We start from the raw sequence: 21,453 nt of genomic DNA on the forward strand, positions 1-21,453 counted from the left end.
CACTGCGCCACCAGGGAAGCCCTGTTTGGTTTTTTTTGCTTTATATTTAATGTTGAAATATTCTCAATTGTTTTGGCTAAATTATACTTTACAGATTTTTTTGCTCTATATTCCTTATTTACATCCATGAGGGTATATTTAACATGCAAGGGGTACAAAATATACATCCAAATATTGGAAGTTTGGTATACTTCACTGTGTTTTGGAATGAAATTTAATACTTGTGCTTATGCCAGAATCACACAAATGGTATGCAACTATAATAACTTCTGTTAGAATATGAAACCTATTCTTTAGATTCTTCTATTAAAACAAATATAAGTATCAAATTAGTTTTAGAGTAGATGATGCTGACAGATTCAAAGATAATAAGGGGGGAAGAATATTATCTCTGAAGCTCTTAGAGAAACGGTGCATAAATAATATAGCCAATATGTACTTAAAATACCTGAATAAGATCAAAATCAAACTTCATGGTAAAAATACCATTTTGAAAGGTAAAGTAACCTGCAGTTAAATGGTATAAGTGATATGTAAGCACAAACTGTGCTTTCAGAGTTTATCCAGGCTTCTTAGGAAGAATGGATTAAAGATCTATAAATGAAAAGCAAAACTTTAAACCTGTAGAAAAGCAAAGACTATGACACTGGAGTACACCTAAAGCACAAAAAGGAAAGATCGATAAATTTGTATACACTAAAATTCAAACTTATATTTGCACATCAGGTAACTGACAAAGTCTCCATTTAAATCAAGACAATGATCAAAGGATATGAATGGACAATTCATAGATGAGGATCCCTGAGTAGTAATTCACATGAAAAGATGCTTTACCTAACTATTAATAAAAGATTTCCACATTGAAACAACACTGAGATACCATTTCACTGCCATCAGATGGGCAAAAATGAAAACAAAACAACCTTGACACTTAAACATGTTGCCGAGGCTGGAGTAGTGGGCTCTCATCTTTGCTGGTGGCAGTGAAATTTATGTTATTACTTTAGAGAATGGTTTGGCAACATCTAGTTTATTGGAAGATGCTTATACCTGCTCTTTGAGTATTCTATAAGAATTCTTGACATGTGTATTCAAGGAGGCATGTACAGAAAGTTCATTGCAGTAGTATTTTTAATTGTAAAAGCCTGGAACTAATATCCATTAGAAGAATGAATGAATAAATTGTGGTTTGTAGCATTTGGCTATTAAAATGAATTAATACAAGGTATGTGTATTAGCTTTACATCTCAAAAACAATGAATTAAAATTATGGCCAACTGATATTTGTTCTGTGAGAAGATTTAGTAGTTTTAGAACATGCAAGACATTCACAGAAAGATAGACAAGATGAAAAGGCACAGAGCTATGTACCAGATGAAGGAACAAGATAAAACCCCAGGAAAACAACTAAATGAAGTGGAGATAGGCAACCTTCCAGAAAAAGAATTCAGAATAATGATAGTGAAGGTGATCCAGGACCTCGGAAACAGAATGGAGGCAAAGATCGAGAAGATGCAAGAAATGTGTAACAAAGATCTAGAAGAATTAAAGAACACACAAACAGAGATGAACAACACAATGACTGAAATGAAAAATACACTAGAAGGAATCAATAGCAGAATAACCGAGGCAGAAGAACGGGTAAGTGACCTGGAAGACAGAAAGGTGGAATTCACTGCTGCAGAACAGAATAAAGAAAAAAGAATGAAAAGAAATGAAGACAGCCTAAGAGACCTCTGGGACAACATTAAATGCAAAAACATTTGCATTATAGGGCTCCCAGAAGGAGAAGAGAGAGAGAAAGGACCCAAGAAAATATTTGAAGAGATTATAGTCAAAAATTTCCCTAACATGGGAAAGGAAATAGCCACCCAAGTCCAGGAAGCACAGAGAGTCCCATACAGGAGAAACCCAAGGAGACACACACCGAGACACATAGTAATCAAACTGGCAAAAATTAAAGACAAAGAAAAATTATTGAAAGCAGCAAGGGAAAAATGACAAGTAACATACAAGAGAACTCCCATAAAGTTAACAGCTGATTTCTCAGCAGAAACTCTACAAGCCAGAAGGGAGTGGCATGATATACTTAAAGTGATGAAAGGGAAGACCTACAACCAAGCTTACTCTACCCAGCAGGGATCTCATTCAGATTTGATGGAGAAATCAAAAGCTTTACAGACAAGCAAAAGCTAAGAGAATTCAGCACCACCAAACCAGCTCTTCAACAAATGCTAAAGGAATTTCTCTAAGTGGGAAACACAAGAGAAGAAAAGGACCTACAAAAACAAACCCAAAACAATTAAGAAAATGGTCATAGGAACACACATATCAATAATTACCTTAAAAAGGAATGGATTAAATGCTCCAACCAAAAGACACAGGCTTGCTGAATGAATACAAAAACAAGACCCATATATATGCTGTCTACAAGAGACCAACATCAGACCTAGGGACACATAAAGACTGAAACTGAGGGGATGGAAAAAGATATTCCATGCAAATGGAAATCAAAAGAAAGCTGGAGTAGCAATACTCATATCAGATAAAATAGACTTTAAAATAAAGAATGTTACAAGAGACAAGGAAGAACATTACATAATGATCAAGGGATCAATCCAAGAAAAAGATATAACAATTATAAATATATATGCACCCAACATAGGAGCACCTCAATATATAAGGCAACTGCTAATAGCTATAAAAGAGGAAATCGACAGTAACACAATAATAGTGGGGGACTTTAACACCTCACTTACACCAATGGACAGATCATCCAGACAAAATTAATAAGGGAACACAAACTTTAAATGACACAATAGACAAGATAGGTTTAATCGAAATTTATAGGACATTCCATCCAAAAACAGCAGATTACACTTTCTTCTCAAGTGCGCATGGAACATTCTCCATGATAGATCACATCTTGGGTCACAAATCAAGCCTTAGTGAATTTAAGAAAATTGAAATCATATCACACATCTTTTCTGGCCACAACGCTATGAGATTAGAAATCAATTACAAGGAAAAATACGTAAAAAACATGAACACATGGAGACTAAGCAATAGGTTACTAAATAACCAAGAGATCACTGAAGAAATCAAAGAGGAAATCAAAATATACCTAGAGACAAATGACAACAAAAACATGACAATCAAAAACCTATGGGATGTGGCAAAAGCAGTTCTAAGAGGGAAGTTTATAGCTATACAAGCCTACCTCAAGAAACAAGAAAAATCTCAAACAAACAATCTAACCTTACACCTAAAGGAACTAGAGAAAGAAGAACAAACAAAACCCAAAGTTAGCAGAAGGAAAGAAATCATAAAGATCAGACCAGAAATAAAAACAAAGAAAACAATAGCAAGGATCAATAAAACTAAAAGCTTGTTCTTTGAGAAGATAAACAAAATTGATAAACCATTAGCTAGACTCATCAAGAAAAAGAGGGAGAGGACTCAAATCAATAAAATTAGAAATGAAAAAGGTGAAGTTACAATGGACACTGCAGAAATACAAAGTATCCTAAGAGACCACTACAAGCAACCCTATGCCAATAAAATGGACAACTTGGAAGAAATGGACAAATTCTTAGAAACGTATAACCTTCCAAGACTGAACCAGGAAGAAACAGAAAATATGAACAGACGAATCACAAGTAATGAAATTGAAACCGTGATTTAAAATCTTCCAACAAACAAAAGTCCAGGACAAGATGGCTTCACAGGTGAATTCTATCAAACACTTAGAGAAGAGCTAACACCCATCCTTCTCAAACTCTTCCAAAATGCTGCAGAGGAAGGAACACTCCCAAACTCATTCTATGAGACCACCATCACCCTGATACCAAAACCAGACAAAGATACTACAAAAAAGAAAATTACAGACCAATATCACTGATGAATATAGATGCAAAAATTCTCAACAAAATATTAGCAAATAGAATCCAACAGCACATTAAAAGGATCATACACCATGATCAAGTGGGATTTATCCCAGGGATTCAAGGATTCTTCAATATATGCAAATCAATCAATGTGATACACCATATTAACAATTTGAAGAATAAAAATGATATGGTCATCTCAATAGATGCAGAAAAAGCTTTTGACAAAATTCAACACCCATTTATGATAAAAACTCTCCAGAAAGTGGGCATAGAGGGAACTTACCTCAACATAATAAAGGCCATGTACAGCAAACCCACAGCAAACATCATTCTCAATGGTGAAAACCTGAAAGCATTTCCTCTAAGATCAGGAACAAGACAAGGATGTCCACTCTTGCCACTATTATTCAACATAGTTTTGGAAGTCCTAGCCATGGCAATCAGAGAAGAAAAAGAAATAAAAGGAATACAAATTGGGAAAGAAGAAGTAAAACTGTCACTGTTTGCAGATGACATGATACTATACATACAGAATCCTAAAGATGCCACCAGAAAACTACTAGAGCTAGTCAACGAATTTGGTAAAGTTGCAGGTTACAAAATTAATGCACAGAAATCTCTTGCATTCCTATACACTAATGATGAAAAATATGAAAGAGAAATTAAGGAAGCACTCCCATTTACCATTGCAACAAAAAGAATAAAATACCTAGGAATAAACCTACCTAGGGAGACAAAAGACCTGTATGCAGAAAACTATAAGACACAGATGAAAGAAATTAAGGATGATACCAACAGATGGAGAGATATACCATGTTCTTGGATTGGAAGAATCAATGTTGTGAAAATGACTATAGTACTCAAAGCAATTTACAGATTCAATGCAATCCCTATCAAATTACCAATGGCATTTTTTATGGACCTAGAACAAAAAATCTTAAAATTTGTATGGAGACACAAAAGACCCTGAATAGCCAAAGCAGGGAAAAAAACAGAGCTGGAGGAATCAGACTCCCTGACTTCAGAATATACTGCAAAGCTACAGTAATCAAGAGAATATGGTACTGGCACAAAAACAGAAATATAGATCAATGGAACAAGACAGAAAGCCCAGAGATAAACCCATGCACCTATGGTCAACTAATATGAAAAGGAGACAAGGATATATAATGGAGAAAAGACAGTCTCTTCAATAAGTGGTGCTGGGAAAACTGGACAGCTACATGTAAAAGAATGAAATTAGAACATTCCCTAACACCATACACAAAAATAAACTCAAAATGGATTAGAGACCTAAATGTAAGACCAGGCACTGTAAAACTCTTAGAGGAAAGCCTAGGAAGAACACTCTGACATAAATCACAGCAAGATCTTTTTTGATCCACCTCCTAGAGTAATGGAAATAAAAACAAAAATAAACAAATGGGACATAATGAAACTTCAAAGCTTTTGCACAGCAAAGGAAACTATAAACAAGACGAAAAGACAACCCTCAAAATGGGAGAAAATATTTGCAAACGAATCAACAAAGGATTAATCTCCAAAATATATAAACAGCTCATGCAGCTCAATATTAAAAAAAACAAACAACCCAGTGCAAAAATGGGCAGAAGAACTAAATAGACATTTCTCCAAAGAAGACATACAGATGGCCAAGAAGCACATGAAAAGCTGCTCCACATCACTAATTATCAGAGAAATGCAAATCAAAACTACAATGAGGTATCACCTGATACCAGTTAGAATGGGCATCATCAGAAAATCTACAAACAACAAATGCTGGAGAGGGTGTGGAGGAAAGCGAACCCTCCTGCACTGTTGGTGGGAATGTAAATTGATACAGCCACTATGGAGAACAGTATGGACGTTCCTTAAAAAACTAAAAATAGAATTACCATATGACCCAGCAATCCCACTACTGGGCACATACCCAGAGAAAACCATAATTCAAAAAGACATATGCACCCCAATGTTCATTGCAGCACTATTTACAATAGCCAGGTCATGGAAGCAACCTAAATGCCCATCGACAGATGAATGGATAAAGAAGTTGTGGTACATATATACAATGGAATATTACTCAGCCATAAAAAGGAACAAAATTGGGTCATTTGTAGAGACGTGGATGGATCTAGAGACTGTCATACAGAGTGAAGTAAGTCAGAAAGAGAAAAACAAATATCGTATATTAACGCATATTTGTGGAACCTAGAAAAGTGGTACAGATGAACCGGTTTGCCAGGCAGAAATAGAGACACAGATGCAGAGAACAAATGTATGGACACCAAGGGGGGAAAGTGGGGAGTGGGGGTGGTGGTGTGATGAACTGGGCGGTTGGGATTGACATGTATACACTGATGTGTATAAAATGGATGACTAATAAGAACCTGCTGTATAAAAAAATAAATAAAATAAAATTCAAATAAAAAGTAAAGAGGTGAAGAGGGAAGTGCCCATCATAAAGAGGGTGGGTCAGTCCCGAAAATACAGGAAAAGGAGTGTCACAAGCAAATGGCACCTGTGCCCAGTCTGGCACTCTTCAAGTGGGGGCACCTTGTCTATTCGATTTTAAGTATCTTCAATCCACTGGCCATGTTATTCCTATGATTAGTGTTATGGCATCAGGGTATCATCAGTGCCTTTTGTCACTGAACAGTTTAATAATTCCCTACATGCCTCCCACAACATTTCACAATTCTGTGCTTCTTATTAAAATGTGATAGGGAGACAATAGACTGGTCAGCTTGAAATAAATAGTCTACACGGCAGTTACGGTGTTCACTGGAGATTCTGAGATGTAAGTTTACCCATGTGAGAAAGAGCCACTCTCCATGGGGGCTCTGAATACACAAGCTGACAAAAAGAAAAAAAGAATATGCACAACCAAGTTTGATGTGCATACATATATTAAAAGTATAAAAGCATGCATGAGAATGATAAACACCAAAATCTGGCTAGTTTACCTCTGAAGAGGTAAGAGGAAAGTGGATTGAGGTGTACACAGGGGAAGCTTCAACTGTATCTGTAATTTGTTACCTCATTAAAAATATCAAATGTGAGAAAGTTTTGGGTTTACTAAAGCTGAGTGGTGGTCATTCTCCATACATTTTTGATAAGCTTGATATTTAATAATAAAAACCAATATTTTAAAGAGTTCTTTTTGGTCGATGGGTCTCTGTATCCCAGCCTTGATTGATTTCAGTGGTCTCATCCCCAGGAGCACCTTAGAAATGAGCCATTGAAGGTTTTGTCTGTCATGAGAGAACAGGACACGTGTTTTGCTGAAAGCCTGCTTTCAGTTTTAAGGTTTGTTGGATTCGTTGGCAAAATAACCACTTGTTTCACATAAATAAACAGCTTTAATCAATTCTTTAATGAAAGGTGATTAAACTTAATTTTAATATACAGTCATTAGAAGGAAAGGAATAAGAATATTAGAGAAACATAACAGGATATACATCACCGAATTGTGCCAACACCTACTTCCAGATCCAAACAGCAGCTGGAAAGTCCCAAGTGACAGCAATCTGGAGCCCCAATTGGGAAGGGTCCCGGATGGTGCATCCACCCCACAGGTGAGACTTCAGATTGGAGTTCTGGGGGCTTCCGTTTATAATTCCTGGCCTCAAACTGATATCATCAGTTTGTGTGCAAAAATGCAGCTCTGGATTCAACAATGCTGTTGGTTTCACCATGTGAGTCACAAGATATTCCAGAATGTGGGGGACTGGCCAGGTCCCCAGGACTCCAGAAACTCCAAGACCCACCCCCTTTGTAATTGTAAGCACCGCTTGACTTGCTAGCAGCAATTGTTAGGTGTGCAAGCAGACACGCAGTCCAGGCAGGGTCACAGGTCAAGCAGAGGCCTGCTTCTGCCTCAAGCCTGAACAAGACTACTTTACTAGTTTTGCCAACAACATGCCACCAAGAAACAGGTCAATTCCTGGTGTTCCAGTCTACTGGGATATTAAGACTTTGTAGCCACCCCCCTTTTCTCCTATCTGGCAAAACAGGTTCTCTCCCCCCGTCCCAAAATGTGTGTGTGGGGTGTGTGTGTGTGTGTGTGTGTGTGTGTTTTAATTCATACAGGCTTTTAGCTAAATGGGTTGGAAATTGGAAACTGAGTTAGAGAGAAAATGGTGTGGGTAACACTGAGGTTTGGGGATTCAGTATCACTGGGGAATCGATATTGATGAAGAAGCAGGAAGGGATCATACTGCAGCACAAAGGTAACTTGGCTAGAATCATAAAGTTAGGTACTGGTAGAATTTGAATGCTTTGTGTTTATAACTTGAAATGAGATTATACCCTTTTATTGTACTTTAAGTAGTATTTCTACATTTGGCATAGTTAAAACCAGAAAATGCACAAAAGGCTCAGATAACCAGAACATGTTAAGGATTACATGGTTTACACATGAACCCCTAATTTTCTTCAAACCTATTTTGTACCACTAGAATTGAGTTTCTATTCTAAACTGTCAGATGTTTTAGGAAAAGTATACAAAGGCCAAGATGACCCTGATTACTATGAACTAGTTGCAAATAGACAAAAAACGAGCAGAAAGTTGTTTAATCAGGATAGGTTTCTGTTTGAAGGAGAAAGGTTTAGTATACAGATTCACAACCCATAAAGGGGTTTGCAGGGCTTAGTGTCCATTGTGTTCCTGATTTATTGGGTTGTTTCTGTTACTAATTCATACTGTTTTCACATAATCTGGAAAGGTGGTGACAAAAGACAGCATTAAGGCGTGTATCCTGAGGACCCCTCAAGCTCTTGGCTTAATTTCTAATATGAATTCTAATAGACTCATAGATTGAGCAGAAAGTCATACAGTATGCACAGGACAGAAAAAGTGACAGGTAACAGCATTAGGATAAAGCCAGTACAGATATTTAAACAATTACAAGCAGGTCCAGGAAAGCACACAGGCAGATGACCTCAAAACAGCTGTGACACCCGATCCTATCGCTTCGTTCCTAGAGCTGCAATGAATGTTCATAATGCAGACTCTGAATCAAGAAAAGTTCTTTAATATTATACAGAGGATGTGGAAAAGCTGGAAAGATGTCTATTTCAAGATGGATTAAAAAAAATGGCAGAATCTACCTCAACACAGAGGTGTTAGGTGTCAAATTATAGGTATCGCACAATTTTGGGGACTTTTCCCTCAAATACTTAGAAAGCCTTTGTTGCCCAGTCGGTACTCCCCAAATTTTCCCAGGACAAACACCTGCGGGTACTCAGAGGCTGTTAGCTTCTCAACTGTACGCACTCTGCTCTGACCTCAAATGTTAGGCCCATGACAGCTAGGATGTCACTCTTGTGCCAGTCGAGGGCTGAAAAGAGCACACGATGACAGTATCTGCGGGGCTCCCAAGTGGGAAACCTAGGCCAGGCCCAGTCAGATTCGCTCTCTGAGGGGCACGTACCCGGGGCGGGCGGCGGGGCGTGGGGGGGGGGGGGGTGGGAACCGCCCACAGCGCAGGTGCCACAGCCCGGCGGGTCCCAGGATCCTGAGCGGCGGGAACCCGGGCGCTCAGCCCCCAGCAGGCTCCCGGGCGACTCCGCGCATGCGCCCTCAGACGTAGTGGCGACGTCCGTGGCGAATCGTCGCTCGTCGTGGAGTTGAGGAGGCAACGGCGTTTTCCCGCGCTTTTCCTGGGCGCCTCCGGTTAGATATTTTATTGGTATTAGTGTTGTTAGTATTTTCTCTTTCGAGCGCGGAAAGCGGGCTGCGAATTTGAAGTTTCCGTGAGTCTAACCCTCAAAACTTGGTCCTCGCTAACTTGGACAGCTCACTAAATTGGCTCTTTCTCCCACCTTGTGGAAAATTTGGAATTAGCTGCGCTTCTCGCTCTGCCTGAGAAGGGGCTCAGATTCCAAACTGTTTCCATCTCTTCTGCTACCCCTCGGCATATTGCCCTGCCGGAGGGAAAATAGGCCTCATAACTCCGGCCGCCTGGTGCCTATACCTGTGGAGACACCCTCAGCTGGGGCATTTGGGGTAAAGGTGTCAGAGCATTCTTGTCCACCCCTATGACCAAGGCAACATTCTTGACGGAATTTATCAGTTCATAAATGTGACCATCTTCCCTTGGTATATAATTGGTGTGTTACTATTATTTTATACAATATATGACTAATTTTGGTATATTCAGAATACTGCTGCCTAGTTTGGATTAGTAAAACTCCAGTAACAGTGAACACTATATTGAAAAATAACTTGTGTATTTATATGTTTTTACAAATGTTTGAAATAGAAGCGCAGCATTGAATAGTATTTATATTAATAGGTGAGTTGTTTAATTGGTGATAAAATCTGCTTTTATATAGATTTTCAGGCTTCATAATGTCAACTACTTGGATGACTTAGGTTAGTTTCCATTTAATACTATCAGATTACTACTCTTTTTTAGTCAAGGCAGCACAGGTAAAGAATCTGAGGAATCAGCATATATGAAAACCTAAAAACGTAACTTAAAATACTTTGCATTAAAGAATGCCTGAAATCAGTGCCTGGACTTTTATATCTTCCAAGTGTGAGAAGGGATACTAAAATATTCTAGCGAACTATGAATGGGTAATAAATTTGGATTTTTGTTTAGGTATTGAAGAATGGCAAAAAGCACTAATTTAATTTTTATTTATTTGTACTTTGTAAATGTTCCCAAACCGTTTTTTTCCATGAACATATATTTTTGACTTGTAAGTAAGATGTGGAACCACCTGTGTCTTTAACTTTTTCCTTAAAAAGTTTTTTCATGGCCTTGGTAGTGGTTTGCACAAAGAAGGAACCCAGTATTTTTGGGTGACTGAAATCAATATTATATATTTTTTATAATAAATACAAAAGCCTAATAAAAGGTACATTATTTTGTCTTAATAGAATAAAAACGTTTTACTTATCTATTTATTTAATTTTACTGCAATTTGACTTTTTCATTTACCCCTTTTTTGGATTCTTTTCAGCATCTGGAAACCTTATTATCTATTATGTCTTTGTGTGAAGACATGCTGCTTTGTAACTATCGCAAGTGTCGCATCAAACTCTCTGGTTATGCATGGGTCACTGCCTGCTCTCATATATTCTGTGATCAGCATGGCAGTGGTGAGTTTAGTCGTTCACCAGCTATCTGCCCTGCCTGCAACAGTACTCTTTCTGGAAAGCTAGATATTGTCCGCACAGAACTCAGTCCATCAGAGGAATATAAAGCCATGGTATTGGCGGGACTTCGACCAGAGATTGTGTTGGACATTAGCTCCCGAGCACTGGCCTTCTGGACGTATCAGGTTAGTGCTTAGACTAGTTTCTCTGGAGGGTATGATTTGAGGCACATGTGAAAGCTTCTAATGTTTTTCCTTCACTGTGTTTGTATTTATTTTTTAATGAATGTATGGAAAACTTTATTTTTAATAAATTTTCTTTTTTTCTAAAGTAATGTTTATTGTTGAAAATCCAAAAGGAAGAAAATAAAAACCATCCATAATTCCATCGCTCAGAGATAACCAGTGTTGATATATTTTTGTTTGTGTATTGCTAGACTTTTTCTTTTTTTGTGTGTTCTCTCTCTCTCTTTTTAAAATATTTATTTATTTACTTATTTGGCTACTCTGGGTCTTAGTTGCGGCACTCGGGATCTTCATTCCCGCATTCAGGATCTTCATTGCAGCATGCGGGATCTTTAGTTGTGGCATGCGGGCTCTTTAAGTTGTGGCATGTGGGATCTAATTCCCTGGGCCTGGGCCCCCTGCATTGGGAGTGTGGAGTCTTAACCGCTGGACCACCAGAGAAGTCCCTACTAGACTTTTTCTGTGTATAAATATATATATATGTATATATATAGTCTATATATTTTGTATATAGGCAAAATAATATATTTTGTCTGTACAAAAATAGGGTAATACCACAGACACTGTTTCAGTGGCCAGGTAAATTGATAATATATTATGCCTGTTATGAGTATTTTATTAAATATTTAAAAATTAGCCATTCTATAATCATAATTTTAATGGTCATATCATAATTTATTTCCATTATTAAAAAATGCTATGATGGGCCGTTATCATTAAATTCATATCCTTAATATTTTGCTAAGTTTAAGTTCCTGAAAGTGGATTTAAACATGTCAAAGTTTTAAAAATTGTAGTATTTTTAAGTTGCCCTCCAGTTAGATCATGTCAATTTGTGTTCCCTTAAGAAGTGTAGGAGGGTGCTTGTTCTCCATACTTTCTACTCACCAATTAGATATGGGCAAAATAGAATCTTATTGCTCTCTGAATATTCATTTCTTGGATGACTTTTAGATGAACACATTTTCTTGTATTTTTAATGTATTTTTCTTTTATTAATTGCCTGTTTCAGTTTGTTTTTTTAGTTGCTGTAGTTTTTTCCCTACTGATTTGAAAGAATTCTTTCTATACATATACTTAACTCAGATGTTGCTAGAAATTTTTTTTCCACTTATCTTTTATTAGTCTTCATTGATTTTTTTGACATACAGAAGTTTAAAATTTTTGTGTATTTGATGTAATTATAATTTTAATGATTGGATTGTATCATAATTTGTTTGTAAGTTATTTTAAAAAATGCTGTGATGAGCATTTTTATCTTCAAATTCACATACTTATTTCTTTCCCTTTTTGATTTCTGCCTTTGGCTCCTTCTTAGAAAGGCCTTCCTGTGGAGAACTTTTATCATGTCCTTGAGTATATTGTTATATCTTGTATATGCATTTATAATAATGCTTCTTAAAGGTTCTATTTGTCATCTGTCAAGTAAATATTATCATTATATTTTTCTAGGTAAGGTGTTCTTCTTACATGATCCTGTATCTTCTTATGCTTACCTTTGTTGTATTATTTATCCTGTATTGTAATTATTTATATATTTGTTCATCTTCTCTAGTTAGGAGAGCTCTTTAGGTCAAGTTTTGATTCCTGTATTTCTCTGGGTCCTCAGTGACCATCATTACTGGTCTTAAGTCTCAGTAAATACTTATTGACTGAATGAATAGACATTCTGTCTTAAAGTAGATTCCAATTTGGGGGGGTAGTATTGATTGAACATGAACATGTGGTATTGTTCTCATCTTTTCAGATGTGGTGGAAACCAGTGAATGAACTAGTAGCCAGAAATGATTTTTCTCTACTTCATTTATTCACTTTTTTTCCTATTAGTCATTCTCTCTCTCTCTCTCTCTCTCTCTCTCTGTCTCTCTGTCTCTCTGTCTCTCTCTCTCTCTCTCTCTCTCTCTCTATATATATATATATATATATATTCAACATATAGTTTTTTGAATGCCAGGAAACACTTATATCTCATGCACCATCTTAGGTGCTGGGTATACAGTAATGAACAATATATAAGGAGCTTCAAGGAGGCTACAGTTTAGTGGTGATAAAGATAAAGAAAAAACCCAAACATTTACAATACGTTTTTCATGCCGATAATGATAAGGGAAGTAGAAAGTGCTATGGGACCACACTATAGGGACAGGTAACCCAGACTTGGTAGAGTTACATCAAACTATATAGAATGGGCAAATTAAAAAATGGTTAAAAAAAAGAGTGGTCATATTTCACTTTCTGTCAATATTTAAAGGACAGTGAATCCAAAGATAAGCCAAAGTTGGTTTCTGTGTGTAGTAGTTGTCTATTGATGTATAACAAGTTTAGTGGCTTAAACAGCAAATTTAGTGGCCTAAAAACAAGACATGTTTATTATCTCAGTTTCTGTGGATCAAGAGTCTACACATGGGGGCTTCCGTGGTGGCGCAGTGGTTGAGAGTCCGCCTGCCGATGCAGGGGACACGGGTTCGTGCCCCGGTCTGGGAAGATCCCACGTGCCGCGGAGCAGCTAGGCCCGTAAGCCATGGCCGCTGAGCCTGTGCGTCCGGAGACTGTGCTCCGCACCAGGAGAGGCCAAACAGTGAGGCCCGCGTACCGCAAAAAAAAAAAAAAAAAAAAATGTAAAAATAAAAAAAAGAGTCTATGCATGGATTCTGCTCAGGGTCTCACAAGGCTGCAGTCGAGGTGTTGACAAGGGCTGCAGTTTCATCTGAATCTTGACTGGAGAAGGATCTGCTTTGAAGCTCATGTGGTTGTTGGCGGCATTCACTTTCTAATGAACTATCAGACTGAGGGCCTGTTTGTATTCTCTTTAATGGACTTTATTTATAAAGCAGTTTTAGGTTCACAGCAAATTTGAGAGGAATGTGCAGAGTTTTCCTATATGCCCTGTCCCCATACATGCACAGCCTCCCCATTATCAACATCCCCCACCAGAGTGGTACATTTGTTACAAATGATGAACTTACATTGACACATCACTATCACCCACCAAAGTCCATTGTTTATATTAGGATTCTCTCTTTGGGTTGTACATTCCATGAGTTTGGACAAATATATAATGATGTGTATGCAGTATGACAGTGTCATACAGAGTAGTTTCACGGCCCTAAAAATCCTCTGTGCACCACCTATTCATCTCTCCTTAACAGCAACTCCTGGCAACCACTGATAATTTTACTGTCTCCACAGTTTTGCCTTTTCCAGACTGTCATATAATTGGAATAATACAGTTTGTAACCTTTTCATATTGGCTTCTTTCACTTAACTAATATGAGTTTGTTTCCTCCATGTTTTTTCATGGCTTGATAGTGTTCATTTCTTTTTAGTGTTGAATTTTATTCCATTGTTAGATTTATCCATTCACCTGCTAAAGGACATCTTGATTGCTTCCATCTTTTGGTAATTATGAATAAAACTGCTACACATATCTGTATGCAGAACATATATTTTCAGCTCCTTTGGGTAAATACTAAAGAGCACAATTGCTGGATTGTATGGCAAGAGTATGTTTACTTTTGTAAGAAACTGCCGAACTATCTTCCTAAGTGGTGATAACATTTTGCATTCCTACTAGCAATGAAAGAGTTCCTTTTGCTGTACATCTTGACAGCATTTGGGGTTGTTAGTGTTCTGAATTTGTGTCATTCTAATAGGTATGTAGTCGTATCTCATTGTTTTAATTTACATTTCCCTGATTACATATGTGGAGCATCTTTTCATACACTTTTTTGTCATCGGTATATATTCTTCGGTGAAGTGTTTATTAAGGTCTTTGGCCCATTTTATAAAATTGGGTTGTTTTCTTATTGTTGAGTTTTAAGAGTTCTTAATCAGATGTGTCTTTTGAAAATATTTTGGACATATCTTACCAGATGTGTCTTTTGCAAATATTTTCTCTTAGTCTGTGGCTTGTCTTCTTATTCTCTTGACATTGTCTTTTGCAGAACAGAAATTTTTAATTTTAATGAAGTCTAGCTTGTCAGTTATTTCTTTTATAGTTTGTGCCTTTGGTATTTTATCTAAAAAGTCACCACCAAACCCAAGGTCATTTAGATTCTCTCCTATGTTAACTTATAGGAATTTTATAGTTTTGGTGTTTTACATTTAGATATGTAATCAGTTTCGAGTTAATTTTTGTGAAGGTTGTAAAGTCTATACTTAAAGTCACTGTGACCTCAATATTTTGCTGGCTATTGCCCAGAGGCTGCTCTTAGTTACTTGCCTGTTGGCCTTTCCAATTTGGCCTCTTGCTTCCACAAATCCAGCAAGAGAGAGAGTGTGCTAGTAAGACAAACCTTATATTCTTATGTAATGTACTGATGAAGCCATATCCTGTCATTTTTCCTGTATTCTAATCACAGGTCCTGTCCACACTCAGGGGGAGGATATAAGTACTAGGAGGCAGGGATAATTGGGGGCGGGCTATCTTATATAATCTGTTATCCACACTATGGATTACTTGAAATATAGTATTATATATTAGAAACCTTTGAGCTACGTGTCACTTGTTAAGGTTAAACAAATACCTTTCGGTAGTCTGTAGTGGTTTGAGAATATTCCTCCAGATTTTTTTTCTATGTATTTAGTGACATGGCGTATTATTTTCTATAATAACCATCCTATTGTACATCCTAATTGCTTCTTAACCTGGTTCTAAACTTTAAAGTAATAACATCTCAGTATGTGTGTCTTTCTTTTCTTTCTGTGTTTGTATCAATATAAAGTTAAAATATACAACTTTGCATTTATTACCTTAAATCTTTCTTTTCTGTCTTGGGACAGGTACACCAGGAGCGTCTCTATCAAGAATACAATTTCAGCAAGGCTGAGGGCCATCTGAAACAGTTGGAGAAGATATATACTCAGCAAATACAGAGCAAGGATATAGAATTGACCTCTATGAAAGGGGAGGTCACCTCCATGAAGAAAGTGCTAGAAGAATACAAGAAAAAGTTCACTGACATCTCTGAGAAACTTATGGAGAGAAATCGCCAGTATCAAAAGCTCCAAGGCCTCTATGATAGCCTTAGGCTACGAAATATCACTATTGCTAACCAAGATGGTACCCTTGAACCATCTATGATTGCACAGTCTGGTGTTTTTGGCTTCCCATTAGGTAAGAAATGACATGTAATATCCAATATCTGTTCTTTAAATCAGTGATTTTTCACACTGTGCCTTGCATAATTCCAAGCAGTTAGTGGAGACTCCAGAGACCTGGAGTAGTAGTAGGCTCTAAGTTCTTCATCTGCATGTCAACCTGCCCATCATTACTTTTATCTATTTTATTTGCTTACATTTAAGTTATATCTTCAATTTATTTGAACAGAGTAAATAATTCTAAAATTAAAGTTGCAAATTGCCACTTCAAATGAAAAGCTATTTAGTTGCAGTAATAATAATAATATTAGCTGACATTTAATGATTCCTTACTAAGTGCTAGAGACTATTATAACTTTACATGTATTTGTGTTATTTTCAAAACTTTATGAGGTAGGTGTTATTATCATCATTCTATTTTAGAGATGAGAAAACTGAGGAACATAAAGTTTAAGTAAATTGGTCAAGGTCACAGAGCTATCGTCAGAGCCCACACTCTTAAGTATTTGCTATCCTCTGAGAAGGCCAAGTTTTAGTTTCTTTCACGTGACAGTACTGACTGTACAGTTCTTAAGTTACTGTCGGTTGTTTGGTTTGTTTGTTCTTCTGTTTATTCATTCATACATTCATCAAATATTTACCAAACATGATTCATGTGCCAGGCTACTAGGCATAATCTTAGGCAATGAAGATATAAGGATTATCCAGATAGGATTCCTGCCCCATGGAAATGTACAGTCTAGCTTTTCTGCTTATTAGATGCCTTGTCAGATGCAATGAATCTCATATCTCTTCCTGAGTTCTCCCCTTTATACTACTCTTGATATAACAGAATCCAATAGTTTTTACTATGCTATTAATAAATTTTGGCACACAAAAAAATAAAAATCTTGAGCTGGATTTTTATAAAACCTCATTTTTTGAATTTTATTGTGGGGGAGGAGACGATGTCCCAGAAAAGGCATGAAGTAATGAGATGAAAAATATCAGATATGAGAATCGAAACAAAAATAAGTTTCTTCTTAATTTTCAGTTAATCATATAATTTAGTCAATCAAAGTATTATTGTTTGTGGGCATTATAGGTGTTCCTAGTTTTTCCTTGTCACGATCCACATTTATTTCAATTTCTTTCATTTTCACCAGTTCTTACCTGTTCCTCTTTTTGTGCACACTTACCTTTTTAATACTTTTACCTCTTGCTACCATTGTTGGCTTGAAGCAGATATAGTCAGCATTCTCCTTTAGTTATGTAACTAAAGCCAAGGATGCGTTCAGTGGAAGTTGTTAAATGCTTATTTTATTAGATCTATTGTACAATTTTTCTTAAGGCTATTCTAATTGATCTCGGGTCATAAATATGTGCCAGGTTTTCATGGTTGTCATATGTTTTCTAGAGTGTTTATGGAAATCCTAAAAAAAGATTTGTTCTTAAACAAAAGTTTACACACACACACACGAATACATATGTTATTCCTTTGATATAGATTAATAGATAATGAATGAAATTGTGGTACTATAAATTCTAGCTCTACTAAAGTATTTCATTGCGTTAAATTACTTTTGGTGATGAGATAATGGCTATCATTGGAAACTGCACACAGAAGAAGGTGTGGTATATATACTGTGGTCAGGGGAGGGGACTGTCATAGTCCTTTTCTTTATCCAAGATTTATGTTTTATCCATCTCATAGGAGTTGAGTTCTGTTACAATATTTATTGAATGACTTTGTCTTTTTGTTCCAAAAGATCTGTAAGGAAATAGATGCTTAAGTTCTTCCCTTATTTTTCTCCTAGGGAACAACTCCAGGTTTCCTTTGGACAGTACACCAGTTCGAAATCGGGGTGGTGGAGATGGAGATTTTCAGTTCAGACCATTTTTTGTGGGTTCTCCCACAGCACCTGAACCCACCAACAGCTTTTTTAGTTTTGCCTCCCCAAGTAATGAATTAGAGCAGCAGCAAGTCTCTAGCAGGGCCTTTAAAGTAAAAAGAATTTAGTTCACCTTACAGAATGTTTCTCTGTTTACTTTCAGTGATTTCATTTAGTAAATAATCTTTGTTTTAGATAGGAGTCACCACCCTCTCTGTGTTTGTATTGAGTCTTCGAAGTTGTCTTCACATTTTCAACTTATAAGAGATTCAGTGGCAGCGGTGGGTGGCTTTAGAATCAGGTTTCCTTTTCTGTTTCTATTCTTTAAGGTGTAAGCGTTTTATTAAACTCAATTTTAGGGTGAACTGTTGAGTTTTCACTGGTAGTGAAAAGCTTACAGTATTATTGGGTGTTTTGTAGATCACCATTTGTTTCTGTCTGGGGTATTTCTGAATAGGCCATGTTTTTAAACATACTATATAAGCACCTATGTTATATGGCTACATGTCACTTTGGGTTCTGGTATTTATACATACATGTATATGTATGTTCCTTTACATTGTTTTTTTGCTGCATTTGGCAGTATGTTTATGTGAAGATTTTGGTTTCAGGAAATAGTGAGTGAGCCTGTAGCTTGTTACTTGGGTGTGTACATTTATTTGTATATATTTAATGTATTTGCCCTTGTATTAACTTGTTTGGAGGTGTGCTTATGTCAGTGAATGAAGGTACAATTTGATGCATGTATGTTTAGTTCCTATTTCTATTTAAAAATAATTCACATTGATAAAGTTATTTTGTAAAGTTGACTTTTTGGCATTTATTTTAGAATAAAATTACTTTCTTTACCCTTTTGCTAGCTGTTGCCCTGGGTCTACTTATTTAGAAATGCACTTCTACTGCAGAAAACTTACCAATGTGTTGTTGATCTCAAGAGATTATACTAATTAAAATACTTTTAACGATTTATTCCTTGTTTTTCTTTATTAAATAGTGATCATTTCTGACTACTATCACAGGAAACTTATTTAAAATGTAGAGCCAAGAAAGAAATTTGAAGGACACTTTCAGTAACTTTACATCCTATTAGAGGCAAGACTTGAAAGTATACTGGTTGGGAGGAAGAAGATCAAGGTTCCAGTTTTTTTTTTTTTCCATTTGTTAGTTGTGCAAGTTTGAGTTTAAATTTCCTGGGCCTTTGTTTCTACATCTGTAAAGTGAGGGATTGAATTAAATTATCCTTACAGCCTTTTCTACCTCTTAGATTTTATGATTTATTGTTACTGGTTTGGGAGGAACTACAATGGAATTACCCTAAATTCCAAATTCCATTGTTTTTTAGGTAATAAAAGTCATACTGAAATCATTTGAGGATATTTTATATTTAGTTATTGCAGAAAGGCAAGTGAATGCCCTTGCTTTACATAATTTAATAGCAAGCAAGTAATGTTTTCTTCTTTAGGGGTATAGAATATAAAATCTCTTCAAAACTATTTTTTACTGAACCCCAAAGTTAAAATGGTGTCTGAGAAAGAGGATGAAAAAAATCTTGACTTAAAAGCTTAAAAACATTTTTCCCTATTTCATTGCTAATTACACAGATTTTATAGATTGCAGTTTTTTCTGCCCTATGAAGTTTTAAATTTTGTTAAAAAATGATTTGAAGAAATAATTTTTGTACATTCATGAGTTCTGCCCTGAATCTTTGCTTCTTCCTTTGTTAGGTTCACAGAATCAGTTTGAAGTGTGAGTAAGCTATAATTAAAACTAAAAGGTAAAGAAAAACTCTGGTGGACTATTACATGGTACTTAAAAAAAAGTTATTTAAGTGTTTAATACATTCATATGGTACGAATTCAAAAGGTACAAAAAAAATTCACAGAGTGAAAATTCTACCTTTCACCCCTATTCCCCAACCACTCACTTCCCCTTTCTGGAAGCAATTACTGTTCCCAGTGTCTTGTGTCTCTTTCAGAGATAGTCTATGTGGAAGCAAATACTTTTTTATGTAAAAATTATGTTTGGGAACTTCCCTGGTAGCACAGAGGTTAAGAATCCACCTGTGTCCACCTCGGGACACAGGTTCGAGCCCTGGTCCGAGAAGATCCTACGTGCTGCGTAGCAACTAAGCCCCTGTGCCACAGCTACCGAGGCTGCGCTCTAGATCCCGTGAGCCACAACTACTGAGCCCATGTGTCTAGAGCCCATGCTCCACAACAAGAGAAGCCACCGCAATGAGAAGCCCGCACACCGCAACGAAGAGCAGCCCCCACTCACTGCAGCTAGAGAAACCCACGTGCAGCAATGAAGACCCAACGCAGCCAAAAATAAATATATTCTTAAAAAATTTTTAATAAAAATTATGTTTGTTTTTGAATAGGTAATACATGTACATGATAAAACATTCAAAAGTGTACCCAGTGAAAAGAATGTTCTTTGCCTAGACAACCCTCAGTCCCCCTATTTCCCTCTCCAGAGACATTGTTTTTTTAAATACCCTTGGGGATAAAGCCTATCAATATATAAGCATTATTAGTGTACTAATACATATACTATTAGTGTATTAGTGATGGCTTTCTTTTTTTTTTGCGGTACGCGGCCTCTCACTGTTGTGGCCTCTCCCGCTGCGGATCACAGGCTCTGGACGCGCAGGCTCAGCGGCCATGGCTCACGGGCCCAGCCGCTCCGTGGACCGGGGCACGAGCCCGTGTCTCCTGCATCGGCAGGTGGACTCTCAACCACTGCGCCACCAGGGAAGCCCGTGATGGCTTTCTTAATACCATCCCAAGTGCAGTAGATTTATTAGGATAGTGTGTTCAAAATCATAAAATTCCTTATGTATAGAAAATCACTGTAAGGCCTGGAAAACATTCAGACAAGTTACCTTACCATTGTACTACATTTCCTGTAAAATTTTAAACTTAACAACACAGGCATCCACTGTCTCAGCTTGTTTTCTTTTTTGGGGTATTAAAATCTTGATATAAATAAATAGGAAGATACGAAACAATAATATGTATACACTCAATCTGAGAATATTTTGTTTACAGGATTTGGAAAAGAAACAAGTTTATGAATTCGAAAGTGATTGCAGACCATTTCCTTTGAGCTATAGGCATTGGGTTAATTAGGTTTGGAGCGACGCCCTTCTTTGAAAACCAGCTCAAAACCAGCTTCTTTGAAAACTCAGGCGCGGTAAGCCTCCAGAGCTCTAGATGTCGCTGTGGCTCCATGGTGGG

At 36.8% G+C, this 21,453-nt stretch overlaps 1 protein-coding gene across 9 annotated transcripts in view; it reads left to right on the forward strand.

Moving 5' to 3' along the window:
• Nucleotides 1–19,176, forward strand: part of CCNB1IP1 (cyclin B1 interacting protein 1) — a 32,590-nt gene extending 13,414 nt beyond the window's left edge. For 7 of the 9 annotated variants that reach the window (XM_027083765.1, XM_027083764.1, XM_027083759.1 and 4 more), the window contains 3 exons: nt 10,863–11,183; nt 16,026–16,359; nt 18,140–19,176. In XM_027083765.1, the coding sequence (XP_026939566.1) occupies nt 10,887–11,183; nt 16,026–16,359; nt 18,140–18,342 (834 nt within the window). In that variant the 5' untranslated portion in view covers nt 10,863–10,886 and the 3' untranslated portion in view covers nt 18,343–19,176. Of the gene's footprint in view, nt 1–6,242; nt 7,466–10,862; nt 11,184–16,025; nt 16,360–18,139 lie in introns of those variants that run through there. The other 2 variants (XM_027083767.1, XR_003428157.1) reach the window with 2 other exon arrangements.
• The last annotated feature ends 2,277 nt before the right edge of the window (nt 19,177–21,453 follow it).

This window comes from Aethalodelphis obliquidens, unplaced genomic scaffold (assembly GCF_003676395.1).
Source record: "Aethalodelphis obliquidens isolate GAN/ISIS:26980383/991018 unplaced genomic scaffold, ASM367639v1 scaffold51, whole genome shotgun sequence".
In the NCBI taxonomy this organism is placed as follows: domain Eukaryota; kingdom Metazoa; phylum Chordata; class Mammalia; order Artiodactyla; family Delphinidae; genus Aethalodelphis; species Aethalodelphis obliquidens.